The sequence below is a fragment of the Hemicordylus capensis genome, chromosome 3, assembly GCF_027244095.1.
Source record: "Hemicordylus capensis ecotype Gifberg chromosome 3, rHemCap1.1.pri, whole genome shotgun sequence".
NCBI lineage: Eukaryota > Metazoa > Chordata > Lepidosauria > Squamata > Cordylidae > Hemicordylus > Hemicordylus capensis.
Window position 1 is genome coordinate 206,163,968 of NC_069659.1, and position 12,599 is coordinate 206,176,566.

At 43.3% G+C, this 12,599-nt stretch overlaps 1 protein-coding gene across 1 annotated transcript in view; it reads left to right on the top strand.

Annotated features, from left to right (window-relative positions):
- LRMDA (leucine rich melanocyte differentiation associated) overlaps nucleotides 1-7,103 on the top strand; it is a 603,331-nt gene extending 596,228 nt beyond the window's left edge. Inside the window, exon 6 of the mRNA XM_053308782.1 lies at nucleotides 4,661-7,103. Within this exon, the coding sequence (XP_053164757.1) occupies nucleotides 4,661-4,740 (80 nt within the window). The 3' untranslated portion in view covers nucleotides 4,741-7,103. The remainder of the gene's footprint in view (nucleotides 1-4,660) is intronic.
- Nucleotides 7,104-12,599: the final 5,496 nt, after the last annotated feature.

The window sequence follows — 12,599 nt, forward strand, 5'->3', positions numbered from 1 at the left end:
TATGGAAAGCAAAGAACTACAAAGACAATACTTTCTCTAGCTGACAATAGGAAATCATTAGCTTTGTTACAGCACACACTTGCTGAACTGTTGCCTTTTTCTACCATTCTTCCTTAATGCCACTCTTCTGGATGACCAAGCTCCCAATGTTTCAATATGTAGATTTTGACTAAACTTCCCCAGAGTTTCACCTTAATTTCAAGTTAAATCTACAAGTGTCTGCTTGGAGTAAAGCGCCAAGAGAAGCAAAAAAATTTTTTTATTAGATTCGATGAACTTTTACGTATGCCATTTTTATTCTTCCCCCCTTTGTGTTGCCTGGTTTATAATGTCCAAAAAGGAAATTGCATAGGAATGTTCCAGGAGCCATAGATGTAAATACAGCCTGCACAAGTCCTTATACTGAATCCATCCAGCTGTATATTCTACCTGGCAGAAACTCACCAAAGTCTCAGGCAGAAGGTCTTTCCAGCTCTGCCACCTATGATTGGCCTGAGCTTAGTTGTAAGAATGGAAGATTGGCCTTGCTGGTTCATCTAGCCCACATTCCATTTCAAATAGAGGCCAGCCAGAGTCCTCTGTAGACACTCAATAGCATGAATGTGACAGCCATTTCTTGTTAGATGGTTCCAGGTTCTGATATTAAGTAGAGCAGACACTAACCTGCCCCCCAGATTCTCAAGTTAAATATTTTCCAGACATTCTCTAACAGTTTGAATATTTGTCATCTGATTGATTGATTATTGATTAAGTGCCGTCAAGTCGTTGTCGACTCTTAGCAACCACATAGATAGATTCTCTCCAGGATGATATGGGTTCAACTTGGCCTTTAAGCTCTTTCAGTGGTGCATTGCTGTCATAATCATGTCCATCCACCTTGCTGCTGGTCGTCGTCCTCTTCTTCTCTTTCCTTCAACTTTCCCCAGCATTATAGACTTCTCAAGGGGAGCTGGGTCTTCGCATAATGTGTCCGAAGTATGCTGGAATCTGTGTACTCTGTCAACTAATCACCCAATATTTGATTTTTGATTTTACATTATATGATATTTGGAAGGTGATGCTTGGCAGTATTTAATAACTGATAATGCTATTTAGTACTTGCCAGTATTAATTAGTTAACATGTAATGGCATTTAGTATCTGAGAATATTTTGTGATGGGTTGGATGTGGGCTAACAAACTGAAATTGAATCCGGATAAGACGGAGGTGCTGTTGGTCAGTAGGAGAGCCAATCGGGATGTGGAGATTTTACCAGTTCTGGATGGGGTTGCACTCCCCTTGAAGGAACAAGTACGCAGCTTGGGGGTACTACTGGACCCGGCTCTGCTCTTGGAAGCTCAGGTGGAGGCGGTGGCCAGGGGTGCCTTTGCACGGCTTCGGCTGGTGCGCCAGCTGCGTCCCTTTCTCGAGAAGGCAGATCTGGCCACAGTTACCCACGCCTTAGTCACGTCGCGGCTGGATTACTGTAACACGCTCGACGTGGGGCTGCCCTTGAAGAATATCCGGAAACTGCAGCTAGTGCAAAACGCGGCAGCAAGGGTGTTATCCAGAGCTGCCCGTTGGGAACATATCACCCCCATTTTGAAAGAGCTGCACTGGCTACCGGTTCGTTTCCGGGTCCAATTCAAGGTGCTGGTTTTGACCTTTAAAGCCCTAAACGGTTTGGGCCCAGGGTATTTGAGGGACCGCCTGCTCCCAAGGGTTGCTGCCCGCGTGACGAGGACATCTGAGGGGGCCCTGCTCCGGGTGCCGACAATGAGAGAGGCCCGGCTGTCGTGCACTCGGGACAGGGCCTTCTCTGTTGCTGCCCCCAGACTCTGGAATGCTCTCCCAGTGGTCATTCGCTCCTCGGACTCCATCATGGCTTTTAGAAAGCTTGTAAAGACTTGGCTTTTTACCCAGGCTTTTACATAATCGTTTTTACTGCTGCTTCTGGGTGTTTTTATTTCTTGTATTGTTTTATGCCTGTTTTTATATGTTTTTATACTCTTAGCATGTTGTTTTTATTGTGTTTTTATTGTATGTTTTTAACTTTTGTAAACCGCCTTGGGGCTATATTTTAACGAAAGGCGGTATAAAAATGCAAAAATAAATAAATAAAATAAAATCATGAAATGATACTTAGTATGTTCAATGTATTTGATGGTTGGCATATCTGGTACTGATTGTATTTTATATTTGACATAAATTAATAATATATGATGATATTTGATGGAGGACATGGATTTCCAAGCTTGTGAGATTTCATATTTAATGCCTATCAGAACATCAAGAAATGCCTATTTGTTGAATGCACTTGAATTTTGAGGTTTATTTTCCCACTCAAATTATGAGTGGGGAATGTGAAATTTTTCAAATTTTGAATATTTGTGAATATGTGTTTCAGCTGTAGTGTTGAGGCACACTGTCTCTGGATGCCTCATGTAGCTATTATGGGTAAGAGCCATTAATAGATCAATCTTTCCTGAATTTTCCTGACTTGAAAAGCGAACTAAGTGAGTGGCCATTGCCAGATCTTGTGGCAGTGAATTCCATACAGTGCACACACAGCTTCTGAACCTTTCAAAGCTCAGGCACTCTTGGGCAAGAGCATGACATTCTTGGTCTTCTTCCAATGTGCTGGAGGCACACTGTTACAGCAGAAAAACATCCTCATGTTCATGGTTCTGCTGTAACAGGGCAATTCTGGAGCATGGGCAGAGCACTAAAAATAGTTCAAATAGCTTTGAAGCATGAGGACTAGCATGGAGATAAGTACTGCATGCGATCATGTTATAACCTAGGGATGTGCACAAAATCAGTTTGCCTGGTTTGGTCTGAATTCGAACCAGGTTCGAATTGGGAGGGGGAGGTTCAGTTTTGCTTGAAGCCCCCCCGGTTCAGTTAGAATTTGAACCGGTTTGAACTGGTTCAAACCTCCCAAAGTGGGTGGGGTGGTAGTTGCACCCATGGGTGCCTACCACCCAACCCCCAAAGCAATTGGACACTCATACAATTTTTTACAAATTTTTGAATGGGTGGGGGCTGGGGTGGCCCAGAGCAAGTGGTGGTGTAGTGCACAGAGTGTGCCAACACCACCACTGACTATGGGCCACCCCAGCATCCCCCAAGTGGAGTTATGGGGCTGCTGAAACCTCCATTCTTCCCTATGGAGAAAAATTTTAAAGATGCGTAAACTTCAAAAATCACTTAAAAATCAGCCCTTTGCCCAATTCCTTTGAAATAGTTCTGGTAGCTTCCTTGCCCCCCTTGGGCACTACCACCCATCACACTCCTCTCTAGGCCACCCCTTTCCCCCCGACGTTAAGCTATACATTTGTTGGCATCCTCATTATTCCCTATGGGGAATTCAAAAATACTTTAAAAATTCACCAATCATTGGAGGAGTGTCCGATTGTCTTGGGGTTTTGTGGGTGGTAGGCACCCCTGGATGCCTACCACCCACCTCACATTTGTGCCCCTAGGTGCTCCACAATAGGGGATAATGGGCTGGTTCAAGTCCCGTTATATCCTATGAGAAAAATAAAAACGTTTCAAAAATTCATAAAAAATTATAGGAGTGACCGATTGCTTTGGGGTTTTGGTGTTAGTTGGCACCCATGGGTGCTCCACAAAGGGAATAATGGGCTGGTTCGAGTCCCATTATACCCTATGAGAAAAAAATAAAATAAATTTTCAAAAATTCATAAAAAATTGTATGAGTGTCTGATTGCCTTGGGGGTTGGGTGGCAGGCACCCATGTGTACCAACTACCACCCCACACACTTTGGTAGGTTCAAACCAGTTAGAATTGAATCCCCCAGTGCAGTTCGAATTCGAACCTGCAGCTCAAACGTAATGGCTGGTTCAGTTTGAATTTGAACCATCGAACTGAACCAGTTTGAATTCAAACTGGTTCACATTTGAACCAGTTCAAATTTGAACCAATTTGCACATCCCTATTAGAAGCATGCACACAGCATTTGTCACTTGTCAGTCATGAATTCCACATTATGTGAAGGATTCTGATCTGGCCTGAACCTATGTTGACTTGATTGCAGAACTGATTCTTCAATTTTTGTTTAACTTAAAGCAACAGCTGAGGATTTTGTTTTGTTTTGTTTTGTTTGTTTTGTTATGTTTCCAAATAAATAGCCCAGTTTGGATTATATTTTCTCCTGATCACCTCTCTACACGTGAAGGGGGAGTGAGACAATGTCTTCCTGTACCACCTACTGGTGGTGCCTGTCACGACAAACATTCACACATGGGTGTATCATTGATTAGGGCATACATGTATAAAAACCAACATGCATAAGCCTGGGGGAAAAAATGTGTTTCCTCCTGCATAGTGGGAACGGACCACAAAATGTGGGTGCATACCCCCTAATCAAATACTATGCCCACACATGGTTGTCCAGTTGGACAGGCACATACTATGGACAGGGCAAGAAAATGCAATCTTGCTCCTCCCCCACACATATGGAAAAGATCAGGGAAAAGCATTGTCTAGTCTGGGCCAATAACTCATTTCTCTCCAAAGGCTGCTAGCCATACAGAAGCAAGCTTCTATAGAACTGAACTCCCATTCTTACCACCTTCTGTTCTCATCCTCCTCGCACATGCTCCAATAATACACATAATGCTAAACGCTAACCACTTTGTTTCCCTTTTGCTGCAGGTGTCCTAGGAAAATGTCGTTACATTTACTACGGGAAGCATTCTGAAGGCAACCGATTCATACGTGATGACCAGCTCTGAGGCAAACTGTGCATCTGCAAAACTATCCATATAGGCACACACACAGAGGGAAAAGCACGAATTGCATCTATGTCTCTTTCTTTTAAAGCATGTGTAAACCAAAAGTCCTCCAGTACCTTCTGCTGACTTTGCCAGACCTGTCAAAATCATCCTTCTGCTTTAGCCTGAGTAGTCACATAGAGATTGACGTGATTGCCTCTAAGCAGGTCCCATCCACCAGTGTGACAGACAGCTGCAGCGAAGCACCAGGCCTGACAGGAAGAACACCATGATGGATTGCCTGGCCCAATTGCTGCACACAGAAGAGCAAAGGTCACACCTGGGGCCTCACTGAGCATGCTCAGCTGCTTTTAACAAAAGCAACCCTTATCTGCAGCTTGCCTGTTGAGTGAGAAAGCTATACATTTATATATATTAAAAAAAATTGGCTGCAGTTTGAGATTTTCAAAAAGCAGCATCTTCTTATCTATCTTCATTTTTCTCAGGAATTAAGTGCTTAATGTGGACACACAAAGTAGACATGTCACAAATTGAGCATTGGGGTTTTGGTGTCTCTTTCTGGAAAAAAATAGCAAAAGTTGTTAGAAGTATGATTTAAGTTTAAATGCTGGAAGAGGAAAAATTACTTGATAAAGGCCAGGAGTGTTTCTGTCTTATTCCTGGCTATGTTGGGCAGGATATTGTTTCAAAGGGGTTCTTTTGCACGTTTGTACGCACACATACATACAAATCAGGAACCTTGGAAGAATGGAGAAAGTATGCAGAGAGCTGCTGAGAGATATTAATTTTTGGAAAGGAGAAGAGACAAAGTAGTCTAATTGCTCTCCTTAACATTAATTCTTGGAAATCAGAATCACATAATTTGTTAGTACATACGTCAGCAGAATTGGTAGTCTTGTTGTTAATTACCTATCAGTATATGTGTGCAAATGAAACAAAGCCAATCTCTAGCTAACTGGAATAAGCCTCCTTTTATGAAAGACCTTCTTGGATGGTATTTTCAGAGGGAACGAATAACATCCTTAAATATCAAATCACTAGCAGCTTGTGCTTGTTTTGATGACCACTTGAGGGCATGTGAAGTATTTTGTGGAATGGATTGGTGGTCTCCGGCCAGAAGTAGCTACTGTGACAGATATGGGGCTGCCATGTTTCCTGCTTTGTAAAGTCTAGAAAGGCCATCTCTGTCTTGTGAAATCATTGGACTCTCCATTGTCTTATTCCGGCTCTAATGTGTTGATTGCTGCTTGTGGTGGAGCAGAATGAACTTCATATCACGTATATTGTATTACTAGAAGTTACCAGTGGAGAAAGAGGAGGGAGAAGAGAAGTGGGGCTGCTGCTTATAATGACAGTCTTACATCTGCTGTCACTTCTAGTTCTGTCTTCACTTCAGTTCCTAGGTTACAGAAAAGTGCTTTGTGTGGTATAATGTGAGGGGTGCAGTTGACTCCGCTTGAATTAACCAGTTAGCCTAATGTTTATATTTAAAAACAGTGTTATATAGTGAATCACAGTCCCCTTGCTGATGACCAGCTGCAGCTATTTGTCCCACAAGCATCTGACCTCAATTATCCATGTGCATCTGTATATGAAGTGTGGATTGACCTCTGGCATTACAAGTGTTCAGAACTGAGCTGTGGTCACTGTAATCTGCCTTATGATGGTATTAGAAGCAATCACTTTAGCGCACTGCAACTTTATCCCCCTTTAGTTTCCATGTAGAAAAATCCACATGAAATTGGTCAAGCAAAAGATCCAACCCATGTTGTAACTGGGAGTCAATGTAAGTTTTTAAAAAAAACTATTTAGGATACAAATATGCAACTTCTGCAGTGCCTTTCCATCAGGGCCAAAATATGCACTCGTGACCTTCCTTGCATTTTTTACAGAAAAGTTTCCATGCACTTGATGTAGGCAAATATTCATATGAGAACTCGTCATCATGAGTTGACTGGAAAGGGAATGCCTTGCGAGGAATCAAAAACAGCCCAGAGGAACCCACTCTAAGAAACTATTGATTTACTAAATTCTGATTCAAAATGCTTAAACTAGAGGATTGGAGAGATGGCATTGGTATGACATCCGTACTTATACAAAGGGGTTTGGGGTTTTTTTTGAGAGGGGGAGATGTTTCTAACCTATTTTGCCAAAACCAACCACAAGCTGCAATCCATGCTCATCTACATTTGACTAGCTGTTTTGAAGCATAAGTATGTGTTTTGACCCTGGTAGTGGAGTTCAATGCACGGGTGTTTGCAATAAACTTGTGTAACTTTCAGTCTGGTTGGATATCTCTTCTTGTCTATATCAAGGGCTTTTTAAACCCTATCTCAGATAATAAAATGCACTTGCAAACTGAACACATGACTTCTGCATTTCCCCCCTCCTTCCCTTATTTATTTTTTGCCATCAAAACCATATGTAGCATTCACAAAGGAATGCCCCCACCCCGTGGATGCAAAAGGATTTTAGGAATGAATTGTGACCAGAGTGGGATATTGTTCTCAGCCTCATTTGTTTTGAGGTTTATTTCTCACAATATAGCAACTTTCATTAAAATCAGCATAATTATCTATGCTGTTCAGCTAGACACTCTAGCATATCTATCTTTCAGCTGTAGCACATTAAAAATCATATGTGCCTACAGTTTTCCTGTTAAATAGCAATAAAATTGTGTGTGTGCGTGCACTATTTTATCGCTATTTAACAGAAAAAATGTAGTCTCTCGCTCTCGCTTTCTCCACACAGGCCTGCTCAACTTAGACCCCCCCAGCTGTTTTTGAACTATAGCTCCCATAATCCCCAGCCACAGTGGCCAATAGCCAGGGATTGTGGGAACTGTAGGCCAATATCTGCAGGGGGGCCGAAGTTGAGCAGCCTGATCTATCATCTCCTTTGCAGTAAAGTTTTGCTCTCCACACAAGCAGTGTAGAGAGTCTTACCAGGCTCTGCAGGAGAGTGGGCTTAACCTTCTCTCCCTGCAGACGAGCAGAGAGCCGTCCCTGGGTGGCCAGATCAGCCATCCACATGACTACCGGCTCTGTCACAGAGCCAGTAGAGGCAGCTAGAGGTGGATTGGGAGCCCCCTGGCCCCCGGAAGGGTTTGCCAAACATATTACCCTTGGTGATTTTTTGAAATGTGTTCCCTTCTCTCCCAAAAAGTGCGTGCGGGGAAGAATTGGACTGTAAGAGAATGTGAATTTAAAACGACACACCTTAGATTTCTGGACAGACATGATTTTGAAGGAAATGTTAAATATCACAATATTCCAAAAAATGCAAAAGATTCCCAGAAAAGAAAAACCACACTTTAAAACAAAGGAAGAAAGGTGGAGGAGGAGGAGGCCACTTTGTGAACATTTACATTTATCAGCTGTGGCAGGTACTCCCCATTTTGCACTGCCCAGTTTGGCCACAGACAGCACCACTGAGAAATGTCACATGACAGCAGAAAGGAGCCACTGGTCAGGCAAGATAATGGAAGGAGGAGGAGGCCCTAGTGTATAAGGACAAGATATGGTAGGCAGATCTGCAACCCTAGGAGGCGAGTATCACAACCACAGGAAAGTGGGCTAAGGGAACCTAGACCACTCTCCCGCTAGGAAAAGCAGGAAGAGTCATGTGCTGCAATGGTTGTGTGTTGCAACAGGAGCTGCGCGGCTCCTGACAACCAACTGCCGTAAGAACCCCTCCCCTTAAATGAGGTTAGTTGAGTGAGTGCTCCGCTAATCCCGTCAGTCTGACTGTGAGATGCTGTCGTATGGCTCCACACCACGGTGACTCATGAGGAGACCCCCGACCAGGAGGCTAACACAAGCCTCCCGGCCTTGGGGGGTCTCCCCAGGTGGCCCCCAATCCCCGACACCTCTACCGGATCTCTGATGGAGCCGGTAGTCATGTGAATGGCTGATCTGGCCACCCAGGGACAGCTCCCTGCTTGTCTGCAGGCAGAGCGGGCTAAGCCCGCTCTCCTGCAGAGCTTGTTAAGGCTCTCTACACTGCTCATGTGGAGAGCCTATATGTCTGCTACCTGAATTGGCTTACAAAGGCAACCAGTGTAGAGCAGGGGAGAGGAGGAAGGGGAAGAGGGTGGGCTTTTTCTCTCTTTCAGAGTCACAGAACCCCAATGGGTTTATTGATCTCAGAGTGCATGAACTGACATCTTTTCTTCTGGGAGCCACATTTCCCTTGGTAGGGGCAAATGAGTCTACAGCATGGAGGAGTCCTCTCAGGACATTACACAGAGCAACATGGTAGTCTCCAGATGGAGGAGAGAATCTCTGAAGGCCCTGCATTAGGATCCTCCTATCTTGATATACCACCTTTTGCTGGAAACTGACCTGCAGAACTGAAAAAGATGGCCTGCCTTGCCAATTTTGTCATTTCCTCAAGCATCTATGAGTAGAATTCTACCTACCTGTCATATATGTCTACAGTGGTGGGGAGGGAGACTTTGCCTCAAATCACAGGATCATAGGGCTCCCATCTGTATAATATACTGTTTCTAGTGTTGTCCTGTTGGCCTCAGTACAACTTTTTCTGGTATCATGCTTTGATTATTAGATCCCAACCATTAATAATAATTTTGATTATTAGTTCTAAATATTTAGTGTGCAAGGCTGTCATACAATGCCAGGACAGAAATGGGTCAGATATGGAGCCGGCTCAGATCTTATCTACCCAATTTGTGTGGGGGGGGGGAGACGTTTTTGTGGTCCCATTTCAGAGTCCATATGAAGGCTGTGGACCCAAAAAATAAGGCTGAAATGATTTGAAAGACTTTCTGCCTCCCCTTGTGACATCATGAGTCCAGCAGGACCTAAGCTTTAATATGCACACAACACACACAGAGAATCCAGCACTCCCTCCTACACATTCTAATAACTCCTTGGGGATAGTGGGAGCAGCAAGAAGGTCTCTGTCAGCACCAGAATAAACACAAGAACTTGGAGAATTTAGAGCACCATCACACTCTTAATGACCCTGTCAGGAGCACTTCTGCTTTTAAGCCCATCTCTTAATGATGGGTTTAACATAATGTGTAGTTTGTCCCAGTGTGTCCCCTTCCGTTTTTAATCCACAATTTTCCCTAGGAAAAATGTTCCCCCTTCCCCCTTTGTGTACTTAGCACATTCCTGTGATGAAGGGTGAGGGGAATATTTCTGACACTTATATGGTTTGCGAAAGAGTGGGGGTGTTTATAGCCTTTGCTTCCCTGTGAAACTGTCACTTCCTCAACTCTTCCAGACTCAGCTAGCCCAGAGAGAATTATTCTTAGATTGTGTTCCCAGGACCTCTGCATAACCAATTATGCCTGGTCTTTGGGGGAAGGTTGGTCATATAACTATAGCAGGAAATTTGTCCCATTCAAAGCCATGTTTGTGGGCAAGATGTATTTCCTTTGCTGTGCCTATGCACGACACTCTGAGCAGCTCATACTGTTATTTGGGTTTGGTTTCATTTTAAGTTGAACAATAAACAAGAACAGTGCCAGGCCAGCACTGTGGGCAAATCTAGTCCTTGATCATCGTTTCTTCTCCAACCCAGGATCCCTGGAGGCTGGAGATGGAGCCAACACAACATCTTGAACTGTCGTGGTTAAGTGCAGCAAGCAGAAGGTACTACTCCGTGGATCAATCAAGGGCAAAAGGGCAAGGCCAGGCTCTTGTCTGGCTAGTCCCTAAGAACAAAAAGTTTACACATTTAAACATTACATCTACATGTAGAATTTCACAATGTAATTTAAGGTGAAGTTCTGGATTTCACAACTTCATATGAAACATCTGAGGGTTTTGGTGGAAACCAAAAGGGTTCCGATAAAACTAGCAACATCTTTTTGGCAGGGGTGAGGATTCTGTGCATCTCTGGGTTGCCATGAATCTTGCCTGAAGTGAAATCTGAACGGAATTTGAAGAGTTCTTCTCAGGAGAAATATCTGAGAAATTTCAAAAGGAAGGCAAACATTTCAAGAAGCCTAGGAAAAATTCACAAGACAGATTCCAAACATTCTTGAAAGGACAAGCTCGTCGCAAAAGTAGCTGGTGGCCATTATGAATGTCTTTTAGCAGAGTCTGGTTATGTATGAGTCTGACATCATCTTTCAAGTTAATGCAGGAGAAGGAGTACCAGAGAGAGACAACTTTTCATGGAAAGATATGTTGGACTATATGAATTGGGTTGCCTGTGGATATATTTATTGTTGTTAAAGCTGGAGTTGGGGGATTGAAAATTGTTTGGTTTACTTATGTATATCTATTAACTTGTCTACCTTCTATTTCAAATATTTCATTTAACTGTATTGATCCTGTCTGTCTATCTATCTTATTAGACCTTTCCTTTCTCACGATACAAGGCAGCTTACAACACAAAATCCATTTAAAAAAATAATTAAAATTTAAAAAATCATCTATCAGCAATTGTACATTTGGCAAAGCAAGAAAAAGAAAAGCAGAAGGTGATACTTTTGATTTTTGTTATAGAGTGACTGTTGCAATCTTCCCCACTAGTCTGTGGGGCTGCTTTTCTGCCTCTCTTCATATTCAGCATAGCCTAGATATCTGAAGCTCTTACATTTCCTCTCTGCTTCAAATAGACTTGTAAAAGAACATTATCTCATACATTTAATAGAATGGGTAAAATAATTCTCCGAAATATTCTCTCCAATGCTGAATAATGCAGGAGAACATTCTTTCCTAAGTCTAGCTTCAAGCTATGCCACAAAAGCTGAGCCAACAATATGGAGACAAGATCCCCGAGTATCTGAATTTTCCTCTTTAGTGCTTATTTAGAATCCATAAGGAAGAATACATCACCACTACTATAGCTAGAGTCAATTTGTTGGCAGGAGTTTGCCAGGTGGTGTGCTGCCTGTCTTCTAATGGAGTCCTAGTTCCATTCTTACCTCTGTCATAAATGCAGGTCACTGCCTCTCAGTCTCCGCTTCCCAACTGCAATATGGGGCAAGTAATACAGGTGTACCATGCAAATTTGATCAAGAATAGAATCACCCTCAAAACAAAGGGCCTGATTTGGGGTCGAGGAGAATCACCCCTGATTCAACCCGAATTGATTCAGGTGATTCAAATGCCATTTTGAGGTCTGTTTTGCTGGGGAAACAGGCCTCAAAATGGTACTTTTTTCTGGGGAGAACTTGTCTGGGATCAGCATGTAGACCAGCCTTCTGCTCCAGACTTAGTGCATCAGACTTCCTCAGAGGACTGGTCTATCCAGTAAGACCACTCCTCTAAGGCAGGCAGATGCACCAAATTTGGAGTGGAGGGCTAGTCTACCCGCCCACTGGGGAAAGCTGGTTTACCAATTGGGATTGGTGGGTAGACCAGCCCTCCACTCAGGCCTTGGCACATCTGCCCGCCTCAGAGGACTGGTCTACCTAGGTATTACAGTCCTCCAAGGTAGACTGGCATGCTAAGTCCAAAGTGGAAGGCTGGTGGTCTTCCCACCGATTCTAGTTGGTAGACCAGCTCTTGCCAAGAAAATGGCAGTCAAATCATACAAATCAATTAGAGTTATTTGAGGTTGATTCATCAAGGTAGCCGGCCAAGCTGGCTGTTTTCAACGACTCAATTCCAGTTTTTTCTATTCAGTTTAAGCTCGAATCGAATCACAAAAATTGATTCATGCACAGCCCTACCATGGAGCAAATGACACATGATAACAACAAACACCACCCAAAGAAAACTGAGAAGTCACATGTTTGCATAGGAGATATGTCACTTTGTGTAGTCCATTAAGGTGGCTGGCTCTGACGTTGTAGCTTAGCTTAGTCCTGAAAGAGCTAGATGTCTCAGCTATCCCAAGTGTCAGCTCCTTGGCAGGACATAGACTGATGGAGCTTA